The sequence below is a fragment of the Engraulis encrasicolus genome, chromosome 16 (genome assembly GCF_034702125.1).
Source record: "Engraulis encrasicolus isolate BLACKSEA-1 chromosome 16, IST_EnEncr_1.0, whole genome shotgun sequence".
In the NCBI taxonomy this organism is placed as follows: Eukaryota; Metazoa; Chordata; class Actinopteri; order Clupeiformes; family Engraulidae; genus Engraulis; species Engraulis encrasicolus.
In genome coordinates this window covers 22,185,820-22,207,974 of record NC_085872.1, presented here as the reverse complement: position 1 = coordinate 22,207,974, position 22,155 = coordinate 22,185,820, and the positions used below count along the sequence as shown (strand labels likewise).

The 22,155-nt window shown below is 41.5% G+C and overlaps 1 protein-coding gene across 1 annotated transcript; it reads left to right on the top strand.

Moving 5' to 3' along the window:
- Positions 1-1,749: 1,749 nt before the first annotated feature.
- eif5a2 (eukaryotic translation initiation factor 5A2) lies at positions 1,750-16,964 on the top strand. The gene is made up of 5 exons (XM_063219006.1): positions 1,750-1,826; positions 9,661-9,845; positions 9,959-10,063; positions 14,525-14,656; positions 15,056-16,964. Exons 2-5 carry the CDS (start codon positions 9,678-9,680, stop codon positions 15,116-15,118), a joined length of 468 nt encoding a protein of 155 aa, XP_063075076.1. The 5' UTR covers positions 1,750-1,826; positions 9,661-9,677; the 3' UTR covers positions 15,119-16,964.
- Positions 16,965-22,155: the final 5,191 nt, after the last annotated feature.

The window sequence follows — 22,155 nt, the reverse complement described above, 5'->3', positions numbered from 1 at the left end:
AACATCCAAATGACTCGAAAATGGTCCTTATCGTTCTTCTTCGTTTGTGCACAACCAGTCCTCCAGTCCAACGGTATCGACACTGTATGAGGCTTTCGGGAGGGAGGTTATAAAGTTCCACGCCAACTCTGCTAGTAAGCCTACGTGCAGGAGGACAAAGATGCGTCTTAAAGCACAAATATGAAATTAGTAACGCGAAAAATGAATGCAAAGATCGTGTTTTGGACGATTTAAAGAATGCATTTCACTCGGACGGACGGACGGACATACCCTCTTATAGAGATGCTTGGACGCATTTAAAAAGAGAGTTAACAGTTAAAGGTGCACTGTGGAAGATGGTGTCCAGAGTAGGTAGGCTATTGCTATTCACTGTTCAGTGAAATTGTGTTGTCTACTGCCAAAGTTGATCTTTTCATGAATATTTACTAATTAATGAGCTAATATTTACTAGTAGGCCTATGACCAAAGTAGCCTACTGTAGGCCTAAGTATTTCACCTAAAAATGACTATTTCTGGAAATTGAAAATGGCGGACCGTGGAGAAGATCCCCCTTTTCATGTATGAATAGTGCAATTTTCCCAGTCATAATGAATAAGCTACTTAGAATTTGATGGTGGTGGTAAGTATTCATGAAAAAGGTAACATTAGTGAATGGGCAGCATGAATTCTGGAAATAAACCACTAAAAATATTACACAGTGCACCTTTAAATTATAGAAGCACAAACGATTCCAGAGTCATTTGCATGTTGACGGGGTGCTGGGTCCCCCTGGGTCCTGGACCTACTTTCAAAAAAGAAAGTTGAATTATTAAAAAACGATTTGTGGACAAATGTTCATTTTGCCTGCACAAACGCGCACAAATGAAGAACAAATGTTTCCAACCATTTTTCAGTCATTTGGATGTTGATGTGGTAGGCTACTCAAGTGAAGAAGGCTATAGGCTACTTTCAAAAAAATATAAAAGTTAAATAACATAAAAATGGTTGGTGCGCACATGTTAATTTTGCCTGTAGACATCTGAATGTTGACGGGGTGCTGAGTGAGCTACATTGAAAAAATAAAAAGTTTAATCAATATGAGAACGGTTTGTGCACATGCATTCATTTTACCTGCACAAACAAAGGACAAACAATTCCAAACATGTTTGAGTCATTTGGAATAGGTCACCAACCAGGGATGGGTAGGCCTAACTGGAGGCCCGGGGACCACACACCTCCTCAGTGTGGCCCCTATAATACGGTAATTAAAAAAAAAAAAGCAATGGACAGATTTTTATATAGCCTACTGAATCCATCCTTTGTAATTATAGTGGTGGCCAATAGAGTACACAAACAATATCGGCAGTCGGTCCATGGTCATGTGGCCCTCTGTTGGTGGTGATGATAAAACGTGGCCCTCCTCATCATAAATTGTTGCCCATCCCTTTTCAACACACAGGGGTGGCTGCCAGAGCACTCACTCTGACATGAAATCATGTTTGTTACCTCACCTCGGAAATGTGTAGGATTGCTTGAAATAATATTGTACTTTTGCATAGACCTAAAGTTACAGAACGACCTGAACCTGGTGTTAAGAACACATCAATCTATGTCAAATTTCAAGTAGGCCTATCAAATTGTTTGCATACCTAGACCAACCAACAGGACGAACACTATGCTTTGGGGGAAAATACAAGGTAGCCTCAGAGCCATCTACTAGGATAGATATTTTTAGTTACGTCATGTGCCGGAAGTGAATCCCAAGTAAAACCCCGCCCTCAGGGGGAAAAACCTGCCGCAGTAGAAGTGGTTGAGTCTGCGCACTGAAGGATTCCTTTTGTTGAAAGGTAAGAAATAGCATGGCGCATGCTTCCCTTCACAGTTTTCATAATTGTTGTCTTTAGAAACCACATTTTTAACCGTTTTCTGCGTACATAGGTAAACTTATCCAACACCAACATGGCAGTTATATAATGCAAATACTGCCGCCAGTCCTCGCTCCACGCAGCCTATCCAAAGAACGCGCTAGGGTGTGGAGTCGTGCTAACTAGCTAGCTATTATTTGTCTCCCTCGAGCTGATGAAGTTTTAAAAACCGAGTCAGCGACCTTGTGAGTTATCTCAACCACATTGCCATATTCAACTGTACAGTGACATTAGCCATTCGACTTTCGCACACAGTTACTAATTTCAAAAGTCTGGACCTGCAATGCCATTGCACAGCATCAGTAGTCACTTATTCGGCAACTGCTAGCTAACTGTTACAGGGGATTTACTTTGCGCTAACATGCTAGCAAATTTGCAGTTATAGCAGTGGGTGTCCTGTTCTCGATATAACATGCTACGTTTAAGATCCAATTCGTAGACTTGAATGCCATGATGACTTTAATCCTAACATTTCTGTTCCGCTGTCTAACCACACAATTTATGGTTACTCACCGAACATAGGCTCTGTGTTTGTCGCTAGCGTGTTGTTCATTTGTTTTTCCATTGATGCGCCCCGCAACAAGGCTGTATGCAAGCCAAGTTTACTTCACCTTTTGCTAGTCGGCTTGGGTACGGTAAATCCATAAATTGTCCATCCCACTAGTGGTTGGTTGCAACCTGGATGTTTGTTCCTTCAGGAGTATGACTGCTTAATTTTGCTATGTGAAAAAAATGATTCATGATTGAGCTTATTTAAAGGTGCCCTATTATGCTATTTAGAATAACTTTCATTGTTAATATTTTGCTTTACTGTGGTTAGTGGAGTTAATTTTGAATGATCACTTGTTTTCATGTCCATTATTTTTTATCATTGTGTACATGCACCCTACGCCGCCTGTTTGAAACGCGTGGAAGTGCAGAATGTTAGACCCTTCAACATTCTGAAATCTCGACGCAGCATGGAGCGTTTCATCAAGCATTCTATTACTAATATTACGTCAGCAGCACAGCTGTTTTTGACCTGGAATCCAACCCTGTAGCCTATGTCTAAAGTTGACAGCCAAATAGTTCACCCAATGTCCACAATTAATCTGAAAAGGACGCATCATAAGTCCCAAGTTGTTATTTGTGCACCTTGCTGTGTCATTTGCTGAAACCCTGTCCCTATCCAATGCGAGTCTTCCGTGCATGGGCTTCAGTTTGATTTCAAAATCGCTTGGGACAATTAGGCTGCCATTAATCTGAGAAAGGGTTGAAAGTGCTGGGTACAGGCTATTGCTTCCGATTTGAGGTTTCATGAAATAATACGCATATTGCATATGATGCGTAATAACGCGATTGTGACCATAATTAAAATAATAATAATAATAATAATAATAGCCATCTGCGCTGTCTTGTTTATTTCTGATATCCTGCGCTGAAGAATCTTTATCTCAAACATTATTAACGCAACAGTAGGGGCCTGATTGGTTAACCCGCTGTCTAGCCTTGCATACTGTAGCCCTAAAGTTGAAGTTATCAGCCAAGTTTACTGCTCGCAAACAGACAAGTGTCGCGCTGGTCTAGGTGGGAGAAGTCTAGATCTGCTGTTGACAGGTGGAAATTTGAAGACACAAAGAATGTTCTGGGATTGAAATCAGATCACATTCCCTTGTTAATGACAAGTTAACCTTCACAAAATAGGCTATCCAATAAGCTAATCATCTGCAATTGCTGTACACAGTTCAAAGGATAGGCCTATTTATTCAGCGAAGTTGTGGACATTTTCTTCGCTCCCGCGGCAGCCCCCATCTGGCTGTCAAAGACGCAGTCCGAAATTGAAAGAGTGCGCCCAGTAAGACAAGGGCACGACTTGTCGGACTCAAACCTATCAATTCAACGTCTGTCAGTGATATCGTGACACCCTATTTGTGATATGAACTCCGTGTTCAAATTCGTCCTGTGGTCTATTTGCAAGCCAGCCTGAATAGGCTACTGAGCGCACGCGTTGTTGGCTTTTAAAAATGAGTTCCTGTTTGCTCGTTGTCTGTAGGCCTAATGCACAATGGTGATAGGCTATGCTTCATAAAAATACATTTCAATGTATTTTCAGGTGCATGGTTTCATTTTAGTAACTGCATTTCTATTTAGTCCCCGGCAGAAATGATGCGCCCACTGGATTGGAAGCGCAATGGGCAGTCCTCGATGGATTGGTTTCATACTGGGTCTTATAATAACACCAGTGGCGTGTCGTCGCAGATGCCAAGGGATGCCAGGCATCCCCTAATTAAACCAACAACAGCTTTAATATCGTTAATCATTAAAACATTCTGTCTATCGAGTCTCCTATTTTAATATTCCCCACTCTCGTCACTCTCTGTGAGTATTTTCCTTCCAGTTGGGGAAATAGCGCCCCACCCCCTACCATTGGGTAACCATCTGGTGAAACAAAGTACTACACGTCTCTCGATGCTAAAAAAAATCTGGTGCCAACGCGAGTTGGCAGCCATAAAATTCTGGAGTTTTGAAAAAAACGAATGCTTGACCCAGGGGCGGAGTGGCCCACCTTTTCCCACCGGGAGAATTTTCCCCTTGGCGGCCCTCTTTAAAAAAAAAAAAAAAAAAAAAAAAAACAAAGCGAACAACATGGTTTCCTAACCAAAAAGACAAAAGCCACGAAATCTGCAGTCGTACTACATGTGAACATTAGTGTTGTCAAAATATCAACCTGAATTGGAGAATTTAGCCTACACCTTGATGAAATGCACAGCCAGTGGTGTAGTCTACGTAAAACGATAAAACGAAGTATACACACCCATTTCAAAATTTCAGGGATTACAGTATACCCACTTAAAATTGATTGATCCATTATTTACAATAGCACAAATATATACAGTAGGCCTACACATCAAAAAATGCTCAAATATACAGTATACCCACTTCAAAAAGTAGACTACACCACTGGAGCCATCATCACAGTCCAAAGCATTCATAGGCCTAGCCTAGGCTACATCACTAACTTACATCATGGAAATGTGCACTCCACTGTCATTTTGACAGTTTGAAATTGAAATATCGTTTAAGGAAGACAGGATTAGCATGGGCACAAAGTTTTGAGTGTGGGGATTTTTAGAAGAGTAGGCTTACAAAATATAGTATAGTAGCCTATAGCTTACAAAAAGTCTGTCTACATTGTGCAATAAACCCACCATGCAGCAAATAAGCCAAACCTAGCTACTTCAAAGCACAACCATAAGTCAACAAAATGTATAACCAAACGGTGTAGGCCTACCTTAAAACGCTGTCTTCGTCGCAGCAAATGTCTTTGTTTCTTGCAATTACATTTTAATCCACAGTTTAGGCTACACACCCAGCACTGCTCACATCAGAATTTTGTGTTAATTATTTTGTTCCATTTCTTCAGACATTACATAAGCTACATCCTAAATGTGCCACATATAAATATATGTATGATATACATTATACTGTAAGGAGATATAAGCCTACCGCTAGTTCTAACAAACCAATGCCATCAAAACATGTACAACGTGTTTTCCTGCTTAGCTGCAGTTCACCTCCTTACCACTTGGTGGAGTCTGTTCGTAACCCAAGTCAATAACCACAGAACAAGTGAATCTGGAGTGGCAGACTGTAAACTGTAACAGTCATGTGGAAATCGGAAAATAAATCACAACTTACTAATATTTCCATTCCTTGGTAACCAATATAAATATCACAGGTTCTTGAAATACTGAAAACGAAACTATGTTACTAAGATCTAGTAAACATCCGCGATCTACGGTGTATGAACATTATCAGTAGAGGAGGGGTGTGGCCAATTTACTGTTTGACACCGTCACTGAGGTATTGCGGTCGGGTAGACGGTATATATAGTGGTGAGTCAGTTTCTCATGATTAAGTAGTGAATTGGAAATAGTTTATGCATGCTATATCGTACAAACTCCTTGGGGCCGGCTGAGAACATTATGTGGTTAAGCACTTTAGGGCCGGCAGAGAACATAATGCGGCCGCTGAAGTATATTTCGCGGCCGCGGCCCACCGGGACAAGTCCCCGATCTCCCGATGGCCACTCCGCGCCTGGCTTGATCAATCATATTGCTCAAAATTGGTCACGAGATAAATCATCTCGCCCGTCTATGATTTGCCAAGGAGGGAAACGGATGATACTTCAGGATCGGCAGCCACTTTACCTGCCTGTAGAAACTACATTGAACAGACTACGGGCAAAATAGTCACAGTTAAAGCACGCATACACAGCCGATGGCTCCCAATGTCAAGGCAGGCAATGCATAAAATGGATTTAACATAACGACAGGATTTTCACATGGACAAATATACGTTCAGGATAACTTCTACAACGGTAGGCACACTTGCTTTATTGTTTCAGAAAGGTAGATTATAAGCAGGCCACCTAACGTTTTGTGAAGCTAGCTTTGTTTTTAGCTTTGTTGCTCGCTGCTTGTTAGCTCTTGCTATTATGGCAATAAGCTATGGTGATTATTAGATGGCATAATGTGCCACCAGGTCCAAAATATATGCATCATGCCACTTCTCTGTGCTCTGCTGTGCTCTGTTTCAACCATGTGCATCAGGGTTATTTTTCAATGGGTTTTGGTGTAGCACGTTTGCGCTGGAAATCGCCATACATCTGGCAACCATAGAGAGGTCGCACACACAACATTTGACATTCGATACAAGACGTTCACGACTCAGAGCAGCCGGTTGAACCTAGTCATCAGTAGAATAACTGTCAAGTAGTCAGTCAGTGCATGGTGTCCGGTGTCTGTCTGTGTTATTGCATTCTGTTCTGTGGGGCATTTGAACTGGCGCTTAAGGATGAGACTGAATTGTGTTTAGGGGGCTTGTGGAGCATCTGGTGTCGTGCGTAAAGTGCAAATTCTTGCGGTGTTGCTTGTCACTACTCCAACTCTGAACAGACATAGTATTTTTCTTGTTATTTATTTCTTAACAAAAGTAGTCGCACTGCATGATCAAGTGCTGTAGCTGCGCTCGTGGTGTGCTGTCCAAAACAGACCTCTCCTTCCCGTGCTTCGCCGGAGTTCTGGGCAGTTATATGCCTTCCTGGTTCGCAAACATGCAATGCATCTCATAAATTATACCTTATTGATTTTATTCTCATGGCCAAACTTTCTGCCTTGCTTGTTGTCCCAGCCAGCCGCCGCTACTGGTTAATAATTATATTATATTATATTATATTATATTATATTATATTATATTATTTTATATTACATTACATTATATATTTTTTTTTTGTTTTCCCTGGCTTCCTCGGAAAAATAACGCACGCCACGCCACTGAATAACGCCTAGGCCTAGTCTCGGTTTCGTGGTTTTTTTGTTCGCATTTATCGACAGGACAGGATTTTTTTTATATAACAATAGGCCCTATCCGTTTCAGTTTCATTATTTTTGGCATGCCGCCCGACGACTCGACCAGTTTTAAACGACGTCAAGCCAATATCCACGTTGCTCTTGCAGATATGATGAACAAAACTGCGTTGCATTTTAATTACTGAATTGTAGCCTACGCATAGCCTATACTAACTGGCTAATCCTTGCCAACATTGCTGATGCAAACGGCTGCTGGTCATGTCGTGATACCTATTTGGATAACATCAGCGCACGTCTTCTAATTNATAGGCCTATTATGCTTCAAGCGGCAATACAAGTGTAGGGTTTTCACATCTTACCAAACAAAAGTTAGTCTTGCCAACAGCATATGCAAAACGGCCCTGAAGCGAATAGAGAGAGAAAGGAGAGATTCGAGTCTTTCACCCACTTGGAAGTGTTTTGGATTCTCAGTGCGCAACTGTGTTAACGCGTTCTGCCTGTTTTCGACCTTCCTCATTCAACTGTTTCTGACCCGTTAGCCATAGGCCTACCAACCGGTATTTTATCAATGTAAAATGCAGCTTTAATATCACAATGAAACAAAAATATATAACTTGGGCCACAGGTGAGTGTAGCCTCCAGTCTAGACCGATGCTGTAGCCTATTGACGGAGCCGATTTATGAATTGAAAAAAAAAAAAACATGCGTAATGGAATAAACTTGTGGATGGCGAAATCACACTATCCTTGTAAGCTACACTATTCTTGTACACTATTTTTTTTACACTGAGTGGTGTATTCACAAATAGGATACATCTCATCACAATACTGTCAAATTCAGATAGGCCTAGGCTATGTGGCTGCGATGAACAAATGCGCATTAGGTCTACTGTCTCTGCAATTAATAAATGGTCTGTGACATCGTCAACACTCCATCCCATAAGCAGCAATGTTAGGTACAGCATGACGTAGACCCGTACAGGAAACAAAAGCTATAGAATGTTGAAAACCCAACCACGCGTTCTCTGACAGTTGAGAAACAGCGTTCCTGCGGCAGAGAAATTCTCCCCCAAGAGGCCAATTTGTGAAATGCAGCTTTCACCAAGCTTTTACATACAACAGATGCTGTGTAACCCAATAAATGGGTAATGGACATGAAAAAGCATAATAGGACCCCTTTAAGTAGGCCTCATCAGTCGTCTGACGTCATGTACAAGTTTCAAGTTACGTGGTCATAGCCTTTTTAATAACCCTGTCTTACCATATTGTCCATTTGTAGGCCTATATTGCCGTATAAAGCTGTTCAAGATGTATAAACAGTGTACTTAAGACGTATAGCTCGTCGGTTGTATAGGTTTCTGTCTTGTAGGCCAAAAAAATGTGGAATGATCTAGACAGTGATGAACCGGGTTGTTCTGTGTCTGTCTGTCTGTCTGTCTGTCTGTCTGCATGAACAGTGGGTGATTTCGATTCCGTCAACAATTCGGGGTAGCCTACAGGCCACATACACGCGTCTCCAGCCAATTATATAAATACTTAGTGCAATGTAGAACTACTGGAAACGTGTATAAAAGCAGACCCGGCACAGCCACATTTTGACAGAGAATTTGATTGAAAAATGGATGCTTTCATAAATGGATGCCAATGGAAATGTTTAGTGTAGAGCCTACAGGTTCAGCAGTCGCATCATTCTCATTCCCATCTCTATAGGTCTAAACTATAATGTCCAACATCACTATTACTTCTGATGACTGAAGCCTAAATTGCAATCAAAAAGCTTACCTAACAGTTCATGGCAGCAAGTAGAGATCCATTGATTACAACACTTTCTAATTACAGCATTTAGGTGTAGATTATTTTATATACGTCAGTATCAGATATCAGTGATGAGACTTTTGGGATTGAATGAAGCAGTAAAAGTATTGCTAGTATGACTCCCATCACACGCCCATATTATTTTGAATAGTTGTCATGACTTCTGATTTGTTGTTCTTATAATATTATTCATTATTTGTATAGTAAGCCCTGTAGTCTACTAGCAGTACACTACCACCACCCCTAGGAGAGGAACTGGAGTGCCAGGAGACCATGACCATGCATAGAGAAAGGCGTACTTGCTGCCAAGAAATATAACTCCATTTTAGCACCTGTCTGGTCTGTGCTGACCTGGTTCAAATGTTTACGGAAATCAAACAATATTGTATGGTTATGAAAATGGCGAGAGTTGCAACTGTTGCAAATCTATAGTAAAGTAGATTTAAGCCTGCCACGGACTGCTCTATTTGCCTTGTATTAAGTGTTGATTGAGCCTCGAAACGTTCAGTTACACTACAGGACGGCTTACGACTTTCAAGCAGAAAACTTGTTTGTTTAGGTTGTCTGTCTGTTTGTTTGTTGATTTTTCAGACACATAGCCTTCCACCATGGCAGACCATGATCTTGACTTCACCAGTGGAGATTCTGGCGCCTCTGCCACCTACCCAATGCAGTGCAGCGCCCTGCGCAAGAACGGCTTCGTCGTTCTGAAGGGACGCCCGTGCAAGATAGTGGAAATGTCAACCTCCAAGACTGGCAAGCACGGCCATGCCAAGGTAAACATTGAAAATGTAGCTGTTAGTTTAAGAGGTCATGTGGTCAGTAGAGATTATGTGGTCCAGCATGTGAGCTGATGGCAAAGGTTAATAATGGTTGCCTTGATCCGTAGGTGCATATGGTTGGAATTGATATCTTCACTGGTAAGAAGAATGAAGATATTTGTCCCTCCACACACAACATGGATGTCCCCAACATCAAAAGGGTTGATTACCAGGTAAGCTCACTTAAGTTACTCTGGCTGCTTATCTTTTCAGCTGGTTTTACACCGGACACAATTTGTGCATTGTTATGGTTGGTGGTATGGGGATTTGCTATGGACTGTTGCGCAGGACTCACAACTGCCCAGTAATTCCATTATTGAGAGTTCGGTAAATCGAGGGAGTGTATCTATCTACGCCAGGCTAACCGTAAGCCTTGCTGGCAACTAGCAATAACCACATGTGCTAACTGATATGTAGATGCCCCACTGTTAAATCCAGAGACAATATTGATAAGCTTAACTGTCTTGCTTCCTCTGAATTTAGTGCATTTTATCTTACAGCTTAAGCTAACTCAAGCGTATATTGGCATTGCACATATTTTGAGGGAGTTATCAGCATCTGATCAGTCACACTGTAGTTTTGAGCTCCCTGTCCAGTCATCGTCTCCCCACAGCATTTCTATTTCAGTAATGCTCATTTGGTTACATGTCAGAATTACATTACACTTGCCACTGAACAACAAATCAGCCATAACATTTGCAGCAGCAGGACTGGCCAAAAACGTAACTGCTGTAGATGACTTGTTGACGTCATAAGCCTAGGAGGTAGGATTGGCCACTAGCGCACCTTTTTGTGCTTTTTCGGATCACCGCGAAATAATGAGTACACGTATGCTGTAATGCTACATTTTGCAGACCCTTCGAACCAAAGCGACTCACAAGGAGGTCATTCAAGCAAGCACGGAGTGAGGGGTAGCCAGCTGCTTAACAACTCTGCAGTTTGTAATACAGTATTTGTCTACATTAAAGCATGTGTACACACAAGTTTGTAGTGATCTGAAAGAAGTACAAATCTGACTAAATTGACACCAGTGGTTGACTCTACAAAATATTTGGCATTGCAGTATTGAAAACATTGGCCCCTTCAAAGCCAAGTGCTGTGTTGAATCGTAATGTGTAAGCCATACTAGCAGACAGCATACAGAATACATACAATGTTGATAGACAATGAGTTGAACAGTCAGCAATATTTATAAATGATCCAAGTGCTGTACTAGCCCCCTATATAATTTGATTTTTGCAAAATATTTGCTTTATTTTCTTAAAACAATCTAGCCTGGTACTTGCCAAAATGAATGTAGTTCTGCCTTGCTCCACACGTATATATCTGGAACATGTGCTGATTGGAGGGGTCTACAAGGTAGCCAAAAATATGTCGTCTTTTAATCAATCACATCTGTCAAATATGTCAAATATACCTCATATTCAATCTTAAAAAGATGAATAGAGAACTTTTCTGCCACGCCCTCTGAAAAGCTTTCCCAGATGTGAGTGTGGAATCAGGTGGAACTTCTGTACATTCATCTGTCAAAAGTGAGCTAAAAAGCAACTGACAGTCTTTAGGCGTGTGCATTTGTGTATGTGGCGACATGTGACATGGTTGTCCCACCAGGACTGTTTGTTTTGTAAAGTACATTGTGCTACTGGAGTCGTGAAATGACGGTATACTTCTGTAGAGTAGACTTAATCCTCAAACGAGAATGTCAGATGATGTCATTTCAAGGCTGAATGGTATGTAGGCTGTGCCTTCCCAGACTGCTACTGTCATTAGAGTGCCAGTTGAATTACTATTTCACATGTTCAAGTAAGGTCGACAGAGTTGCCTCGTCACATGTGCTTTACATACCTGATTTGGTCAGATGACTGCATTTTCAATTCCTTTGTCATTGAAGTTGGCTATGCAAACGGGCAATGGCTCATTATATTTTCAACAAATGATGGAGTGGCATTTTGCTGAAGCCAGAGTTGGCAAATGTGATTGTAACGGAGACAGTTAATAGAAGGTTACCATAGACCAGGGGTTGCCAATATTTCCAAACCTGGGGCCCTCTTTTAATTTGGACCACATGATATAGCTTCGCGGCCCACCAGTCGGCCCTGGCCCACAGTTTGAGAATCACCGCCATAGACAATCTTTGAGGGTATTTGGTACCCTGGTTTTCTGCAGGTCTGCTAAAAAAGACTAGGTGACAACTGTAGTGGAAGTAGCAAGGTAGACACACCAACAAGCGAGATGGAACATGGCTTTTGAAAACCCTGCTCAAAAAGATAGACAGCATGCAAGTGTTGGGTGTTCATAGTGTTATAAAGTAGCCCATGAACCTTTGATGGAGATCTGTGAACACAAATTGAAATTGAACAGTTAGTTTCACATGGGTCAAGTGCCTGCCACTATGCGTTGTGCTTCTGAGGTCAGTGTGACTCCTTGTCTGACGTGTCCTGCTCAGCGACAAATGAAAGTAAATATTTACACATTTGCTGACTTGCAGTGTATCAATTGTGACAGTTTTGTGGTTGGGTGTTGACTATTGTTTTTGAGACTGATTAGATGTTTGTATGATGAATTGAACACATGTTGGGAGCACGCTGAACCCCCCACATTTGGGCTTGGGCTTGGGTTGGAGGGGGGTTGTGCGTGGAAATTCACACGGTGTAAATGCAAAATGGCAAAACAATGAGTAAAGTATGACATTGGTGCATGAAGAAACTATAGGCCTGCATTTCAGCCATTTATGTTTTGAGAAATTACACACAAGATTTTACCCATGACATGTGTAGTAGTACATCGTCATTTATATTTAAAAAATGCAGTACAGTGAATCATTTGCAACACACTTTTCATTCGTCCCTCATGCAGGGTTCTATGCAATGGAAAAAAACAAAAACAAAATAGGAGCACAGATAAGAATTGAGGAGCACTGTGAAATCCCAACTGTCCCTTCTCTGAAAGTTTTTTTAATATTATTATTATTGCTCCCAAACCTTAGTTAACTACAACAACTTCACTATACTTTTGATCCCTCTGTCTTTCAAGCACTCATGGTTTTCTCTATAGGATATATTTACTCCAGGAGCAAAATGCGAAGGAAATCTTTTTTTTTATTTTATTTTTAAATGGAAATCATTTATTTTTATTTTTACATTTTCGGAAACTGCGCCATAGTTTCCTCAATGTATGGGAAACACTGTTATGGTATTCAGAGTTTGTTATAGAAAGTGGTGTGAGGACTTGATGATCTTGTCTCGTCACCTGCCAGTCATGTGTGCTGCTGAGTCTGAGCATTACGTAAAGGACAGTGCAGTTTTCAGTCACCTCGCATAAACTCATGATTGGACAATGGCCATTTCTTTGATGGATTCTCCACTCTGCCCTTGTACAAGGTGGATTCAATGCCAGAGCTAAATATCAATTATGCATTAGTATTACAACACAAGCCTATTGTGTTTATGAATGTGCTATATGAAGAAAATTACTTGACCAGCATCATGTTGGAGGACTACTGTACTTTGTGTGCTGCTGACACTTCACACACTGTTTTGGGAGAGAAGTGCTTCAACCCTTTCTTTTGTTTGGCCTGAGTAACACAAATACTTTTGGCTGCCTGTCAACCAATAGGAATTCACTCCATTAGGTGAATTGGTATTGGCAATAAAGCCTAGTCAGCATCTGTAGCTCAGGGTGTTCCACAGAATTTCCCTTAGTCAAGGTGGTGGGAGGTTGACCGGTATCAGAGACATTTGACTATTGTCATTGGTTATGTTGTGCAGTTTCATATGGAGTCTGATATGACAACCTCGTTAGTCATTTTTGTGGTTGGTTGGGCCAAAAATGTATAACGACACAAAATCGTTATATTTTCAGTGGCTCTAGTCAAGGTGATAGGTGTTTGTTGTCAAGGTAGTCGCCGTAACAATAAAGTACTGGGGTAAACCCTGTAGCTCCACGCAGGGCAAAGCACATGTTCGTCTCCTTCCTTTGCATCCGCAGCAGTGGCGGCTCAAACTGGCTCTATGGATTTACCAAAAGCGAATCCATATGTAGATGTAGTAGATGCAGATGTAGTTCATCACATGACATTGTTTTGCTGGGATATTTATTCAGCATAATACGGCTTATGCTGTATGTACAAAAAGACAGGTCTTCTCCTCTGTTGTTATTTAACTGTATATGTCGAAGTAAATGTCCAGTGTTTCCCACAGACCAAGTAGTATTGGGTGATGCTACGGGCAAAAAACATTGGGCTTCAAGTGCAATGCATGAACCTCCACTGATGTGCGACCGTTGATCAAATTGTTTTTTTATACTATGGTGCAGCACCACAGAGTGGTCCATTTACGGGAGAGACTGCTGTCAGTCTATGGGTGTAAGCTTATGGCCAATCTGATAAAGGACACATCCATTGCTTAAAAAAAAAATAGCTGTGATTGGCCAACTCACTGATCTGATACGTTTTGTTATGGATAACTGCATGAGTACATTCATACAGGCTTAGTGAAACCATAATGCACTTTGATTGACAAAGTGGTAAACTGTTGTCTGTTGTATGTTGTATGGCCAATCTGTAATAGGACACTTCTCAAACAATTTAAGCTGTGGTAAGTGCATGCACTCATGTGATGTGTGGTTTTCCTCAGCTGGTCAACATTTCTGACGGGTTCCTAACCCTGATGAAGGACAATGGAGACCTGCGTGAGGACCTCAGGCTGCCCGATGGTGATCTAGGAAAAGAGATCGAGAGCAAGTTTGAAGCTAACGAAGACATCATGGTGAGCCACTTCCCTTCTTCCGTTTAGTTTTATTTTGATCATTCTTTTCAGAATCTGGGAGGAAAAGTGTTGATATATATATATGGATGGACATACACAAAGTTTGTGTAGGTAATTTAGATTTCACTTGCAGAAAAAAAAAACCCCTCTTTGCTACTGCACTTGTTGTTCTGTATATCTCCTGTGCACTTTGTATTTGCTTGTGATGTTTGCTTGATTATGTCCTCTTTTGAAAGTCGATTTGGCTATAAAGCGTCTGCCAAATGCAATGTAATGTAATGTAATGTAATGTAATCTGGCCCACTTTACAGCGGTCACTCTCAATGCGTTGTCCATGCAAGTTCTGTAATAAACCTATTCAAATGACTATCTCTGTTGCCCACCACCCATCTCTTCCAGGTCTCTGTCCTGTCTGCCATGGGGGAGGAGTGTGCTGTCGCAGTCAAAGCCATGACCAAGTAAAACCAAGCAAAGGGTGCAGGCTGGTTGTGCCGATGCCTGTAACAAGAAAGTCTAAAGTGTTGGTTTTGAAATGGCACCAAAGCCACGGCCTTGGACAAACAACCTTGATTCCTTTCAGTTCAAAACCCAAAAACCGTGCTGGACCCTTTTCCTATACAGTCTTCTTTAATCTGATGGCTGACTGACTGTGTCCCAAAACATTCAGTACGTCTTCACAGCCCCCCCACCAACCCCTTAAAGACTCCTGCTCACCATGTCACTCCCGCCCCTGCTCTCATCCCATTCCACTTGGCTTTTTGTCTAATTAGCATTCCTCTGACAAACTCTAATTAACAGACATGAAATGTTTGTCCTTTCCCATCACATTATGTGGTCATTCCCATTTCTTTCTGTTTTTGTTTTTGCTCTTTCAATATGTTTAGCTGGATGCATGTTTGGATTAGAAAGCTACGAAACTCATCCGGTTTTTGTTTTGGTTGTCATGGCAGGCTTTAATCCGAGCATGGTTTGCTCTGATTGACCCTGTCCTGTACTCACTGCCACCACCTCCGTTACCCCCAACCCCCCACCCCCCTGACCCCCTTCACATTCCTCGGCCTACCTTCATCATTGATTTTGGTCGTAGGTAGCAAGCTTTCTGGAGCAGGAACAACGGTGCAGTGATCCATCCTGACCGCACACACCGCCTGAACAGCGGTAGTGTTTCCCCATATCCAGTCTGCCTTAAAAAAGTTTTTAGTTTAGATCATGAAAATGAAGGAGAAAGCAAGACCTGAAGAGTAATCAGGTTCTATGTTTGCCCGTGCACAATTTACCTCTGATTTTTGTTTTTTTCTTTCTTTCTTTTCTTTCGTTTTGTTTTTCTTACTTTCTTTTTTTGGCTAAACTGACAAAACTTACCACCATGCTTAAAGCCTGTATCAGTTACCTTGGTAGCCTGGTTAATTTTCTCTCTGAATGTTGTGCTGCCATCTTCTTATGGGCTTGAGGAAGACTCAGCCAAGAGTAATGGATATTTGCATTTGCAGTTTGTCACTCGAGGCCTTGTGTCACCAGACTAAGGAGAGTTAACATGAACTGTAACACACCCCTATCTACATACATTCGCACACAAGAACAGGGCTGCACGATTTTTTTGTTTGTTTTTTTTTGTTTGTTTCTTCCGTGTTCATTTTGATATTGAGCAGCAGCCTCCTTGTTTACGTTAATGAGCGCAGTATTGGTGTTTTGTTTATTCGCACTGAAAACTCATCCCACTAGTCAAGTCCAAGGATTGCTTTCACCTACCCCAGTAGTCCTGGATTTTTACAAATGTGGGGATTGCGACGAGTATTACAGTGATTAACTTCAGTGCTGAAAAGTGATAATTCCATTCCCCTCATCTGTATGTCGGAATACTAAAGAATACCATTCTTCAGAAATGCATTCGATTTTTTTTTCCCCCTCCTAACATGAGCTGTGGCGGCGTTTCAGTTGATCAGTCTAGAGGCAACAGTGATCCCATTAGCGATGGGTTAACACTGCAGGACCGCGACACTGAGGCAGTGTGCCCCACGCCATACTTCAACACCATAAACACTTAGCACTTAATTGACTTTTTTTCGTGAAGGTTTTATTGAAGGGGATAGACTTCATGGTTTGTTTTATCTTTTCGGTCGTTGTGTAATATTTAAGTCATGTAGCTCAAGTTTTAAATGGTGGTCGTTCATTCTGTGAGCACTTGATGTTCAAAAGAATATTTCTTTTTTTTGAGTCCTCGGTTTGGTACCGTATCACTTAGGTTCTCACAAAAGTGTATACAAGTTTGTAACCCCCACCAAAAATAAACTTCCTTCAAAATGTAGAATGTCAGAATGTTTTGTTTTTTTTTGTTAATATTTTTGCCCCATGCAGAAATTAAAGTCGTATATGGAGATGTTTGAGTGTTCTATTGCAGATCCAATTGGCAAATCCCAACCGAATCGCATACATTCATTCCATGGTGCAAGTGCAATGGAGTGCTCCCCTCGTTAAATGTTTCCCGGAAGCCACTGGTAGAGCACAAGCTGAAGACTAATGGCACTTGCAACTTCAGAAGCCTTATCAAGCATTCCTTCTCCCATCACAGCATATCTTAGGTGGGGCTATTATAATAAGTAGCAGTAATGCTCTGCTTTGATCAGCCATGGAGCATTCTCCTCATACAGATCTTTTGAGCTTTTCAACCCCCTTTATATATCTTATCTGCTATGCCACTGCACCTGAATCAAATGACTATCGCCCCGACTTTCAACATGGAAAGGTGAGATGTTGGATTAGTAGGACTTGTCGTATATATTTCAAGTAAAGCTTATTTCAAAACCTACATGGAAGCAGACGGCGGTTGGAGACTGTTCAGACAGCTTCTGGTGCCCCTGCTGTCTGTGGAGCTATTTTTCTACTTGCACACTACCCCACAGAGGTGAAACCTCTGTTGCCCCCCTGCCTCCCTCCCTCCCATCCCTTACAACATAATTATTAATATGGATGGCATGAATGAAAGAAAAAAAAACAATTAAGGCGAAGTGAGCATCGCAGAATTCCTAGCATGGTGTGTTGTGCAAGGTTCCGGAATCTTCGACTTGATAAGGTTTTTGAAACTACTCACAGTCTGCGCTAAATATATATATAACAAATGTGGGACCTAAACAAGCTTTAGTTGGGTGTATGAAGACGGTTTTCTCTGCTGTCCTTTAATTGCCCATATTGATGTGTAAAAGAATACCCTGTGACCTGCATCGCATCTCAGGACACATTGCACCCCATTCATAGCATTAAAAGATCTTGCGTGTAAATACCCTAGCCACACCACCCAAAAATCATTAGCAAGACACTATTCAAAGGTCTATCTGAGGTGCACTTGGACTCACCCTGTGCTCGCTTTTGGTAGATGCGATGCAAAGATGTTTATATATGCGTGTCTGCTGCCATTTATTTTTGTCATGTTTCGTTTCCTTTACACTGACACTGCAGACAAATCAGTTGGTTTTCCAATTTTTGTTTTGATTTCTGGTGTTTTCTGTGTGAATACTGATGATTGACCTTGAAGGCAAATGTTTTTTGTTTCTTTCTCCTTGAATCCCAGCAATAGTTTTGTGTAGTGGCTGAGGCAGTAGTCATTTCCACAAAGTGTGGGTTATACCCGCTACATAGCTGATGTTCAAACAGTGATTAGAACCATTTCCGTAAAAAACAAAAACAAAATCCAGACATGTGGGGTTTTTTCTGGTTGTGTGATAAAACAGAATGTTCAGTTGCTGTAATTTCAGTTGACGGAGAACACCACACACCTGGGTCCTATACTAAGAAGCCAGCTCAGAAGCAAACCAGTTTAAGGGGTTAATCATCCAATAGAAGAGCCTGGAGTTAAGAAAAGGAGACTCCAGGCTCTTCTATTAGGTGATTTACCTCTTAATGTGGTTTACTCCTGAACCAGCTTCATAGTATAGACCTCTGGTGCCATGTTATGTGTATACATACAAACGGTGTCATTTATTAAATGATATGAATAGAGGTGGGAGAAGGCATCTGCCCTTCTATGTTCTTTAGTTGTAATGGACGTTGTTCACACCCCCTTGCCAGAACTTCCTGCCTTTGTTACTTTCGTCTTGTACACCTGTTTGTACCGAATGCAAGTTCTGTTGCATCAGAATAACTGGTAACGCTATATATAGATAATTGATCATATTAATTGGAATGACTGACTGCTTTTGACCACTTTGACAGTAGCCCACTAATGGCAGTGTTGCATGACACCATGAGACTGGCTTACCTTATACAAACTGAGATCTTAATAGAGAAAAGAAACTTTCCTGTCTGAACATCCAAGTTGTCTCAGGTCTAAGGTGTTCAGTTAGATGTATATAATGGCCGTAGAGTTCACTGGACATGCATTTTCTTTTAACAGCAACTCGCAGCTCAAATCCTTGTAAATCTGTAATATGAATGTTTGGTTCAGTGATGTTGATGATCAGTTGCAAACGGCCGACACCTGTGGAGCTCTCTGACTTCCCCCTGCCCTCCCCCACTGCGCGGTTTGACCGTTTTTCCCTCTTTTCCCTCTTTTCCTTCTTTTCCCTCTTTTCTTTCTCTTCCTTTTTTTTGTCTTCAAGCTGCCACCACTACATGTCAGGTGTTCAATTCCCAACCAGTTAGTCATTCATGAATAACTGTATTGATCTGGCAGTAGTAAATGGTGCTTACAGGGGCAGCGTAATCCCCGATGCCCATCATGTGACGTTGAGCTGTAACGTATTCTCAACTCCACCCTCATCCCGCTCTGTGGGGAACAGAGACCTCCACTGGATGTCAGCTGATCTCATCAGACTAGACAAATGTTGGGTCCAGGTGTTCGATGGTTAGATTAAAAAAAAAAGATTTGGAATACAGCGCGAGACTGTTGGTTGCAATTTTGTAATAAAGAAAACATTGTTATTTTTCATGCCCCAGGTGGGATAGGAGAGTTAAAAAAGGAATTAATTAGCAATAAACATAATGAGAAAAAAAACGTTTTATGTGTCCTCTTCATTGAAGTGAACATCCAAAATGGGAAGGCATATAACGGCTAAAGGAAGGCTCACTGAGTTAGGAATCGAAAAACATAGCTTTTGTGTAACGGTCACCTGCAGTTATAGAAGTAGGTTTTATAGACTGGGTTTAGCTTTTCACACACGTACAGGGGAAAACATTATGATACGGAGTGTTAAGCCATTTCATAGGCAAACTGGTATTTCTAGAATGGCTTGATTCAGGGAGAGAGGCCTTAAAAGTGCAGGTTATTTTCTTCCATAGCTTTGCACATCACATAGCATCTTCCCTCCTTATTTATCTCCTGCCAAAGCTCAAAACTGGGCTCGGCGTGAACACCCTGAAGCAGTCAGAGCCAAACAGTAATGGGCACCAGCAGCAGAAGAACCACACATGTGAACAACAGCATGACTACACAGGCACCTGGAGAACAGTTTCTTCTGAGGGCAGAGCAGTAAATCAATTTTTAGATGGGATATGGGCAACGGGCATCTGTTTTTCTGACAGTTATACCTGTGTGATTTCTGTCTGCATGGGATGGAATTTTTTAACTCAGTTTTGTGCTCCCTCTGCGCATTGGCTTTATTCTTGGTGTTTTCCTTGAGCTACATTGCTGTTGGGCTTGTGACTCATTGCACATGTTTATGTGCTGCAGATAGATACCACCCATGTTACACTGGTCTGGCCTACTATATTAAGGGTATATACCATAGTTAGTTTGAACCCCAACTCGCGTCCAAAGTTCACCAATTCAGCAAACACGTTACTTGTCAATTGCAGCATTAAGACGTCATAACGTCACTTTCTGTTGTGCATTAAAATGCTAAAAAAAAAAAAATAGGTGAGCGTTGACTATACCATTCCAAATTAATACATCTCGAGTTATCATATGATCACTAATATCCGATATGTGGGGTGGAACACAGCCATGAGGAAAATCTAAGAAATGTTAGGGGCCTGGAGCAGAGTATAGCATACAGGCTGTAGGTGGAGAGAAAAATGTAGACATTGATCTTAACTGAGAACCAGAGAGGTGTACTAAGGAGCTTGTTCAGGAGTAGTTATGGGTTAACTCATCTAATAGAGCAGTGTTTCTCAACAGGGGTGCCGCCCGCGGGCCTCCCTCAGGGGTGTTGCGGAAACGTGGCTGATAATGCATTATGTAATATCATACATATTGTCTAAATTGATAAGTTAATGCTAGTCAGTGGAATCTTTCATCTGCCATTTACGCACAATAAAGTAAATATAGGTCGCCCCAGTCAGCTGCAACTTTGAACGTAGGTCATGTGACGTCTCCAAATGTGTTACTTTTCTAAGCTTTTGTGCTATTGGATGCGATGCCATGCTACGGCTTGTTGGTTTTGGGGTGCCTTGAAATTTTTAATGAATTGAAAGGGTGCCTCGCCTAAAAAAAGGTTGAGAAACACATAGAGGAGCCTTTTGTTCCTGGAAATGACGACCCTTCTGTAGATGACTTACCTTACCTTTACCTTATCCACTTAGGGTTTGCATACATGCAGACTATGTATTTACACACAACTTACCTTATGTTTTTCAATCAGATTACAATCAATTACTCTACTCATAAATGGTATGGAATACAAACGCCTTCTGTAGATCTACTCCCTGGATCAGAGATTTTCAAAGTGGGGGTCGGGGCCAAAATTGAGAATTGAATAAATGAAATAACTTAAGTAAACCAAAAACAAGCAAATTGGTGGTGATGGATCTACTGTGAATGTTTTATGTTCTTGTTGACTACTGTTTTTCCTGGAGTACTTGAAAGGGTTGCACAGAAAACAAAATAGTGTGGGATGGCCCATGTCAGAGGGGCCTTGGCTGAGATCTACTGCAATATGGGGGGGTGGTCTTGTCATGGTCAAGTTTGGGAAACCCTGGACCATAGTAGAGCCACGAGGAAACAAAGTTATCATGGCCAAAGACCATGGGTTAGCTCAGAACCCAAACTCTTATACAAATGGTAAACCACCTAATGGATAACACCAATGACGTTGATTTACTTGGAGGATGGAGTCATAAGACACTTCCATTAGGAGCAGTAACTTACCACTTACTCTGAGCTACCTGATCTGTGTCACTGAATCACCTACTTGCAAAACCCCCTAAGCAGGCCAATGTTCTCTGTCTAAGACAGAATTTCTAACTAGCTGGCTAGACAACACTCTCAAAAGGCCTAATGAATTATATATCAGACCAAAACACACCGTTTATTATATTCACCATTAGATTTTTGTCAGCTTTATCAATGAACAACAATGAAAACATAGAACAGGTAGATCCCAGTTGCACTAAATCATATGGACACTAGATGGCACAGTTGTACTGGAATGCCTCTCCACGACGCATCTGCAGACCCACTATGCAGGTGGTGTTAGACAGGCTGTTGTCAGTTTCAAGAGACAGAGGTGTGTGTCTGTGTGTGAGCGTGTATGTGTGTCTGTTTGGATCAGGGAGGGGCCTTTCATGTA

What these genes read in the sequence shown, in the direction of transcription:
- eif5a2 (XM_063219006.1), top strand. Translation starts at nt 9,678, where the DNA reads ATGGCAGACCATGATCTTGACTTCACCAGTGGAGATTCTGGCGCCTCT. An exon ending in TCAAAAGGGTTGATTACCAG is followed by an intron (nt 10,064 to 14,524) that starts GTAAGCTCACTT and finishes GGTTTTCCTCAG; the next exon opens with CTGGTCAACATTTCTGACGG. An exon ending in AAGCTAACGAAGACATCATG is followed by an intron (nt 14,657 to 15,055) that starts GTGAGCCACTTC and finishes CATCTCTTCCAG; the next exon opens with GTCTCTGTCCTGTCTGCCAT.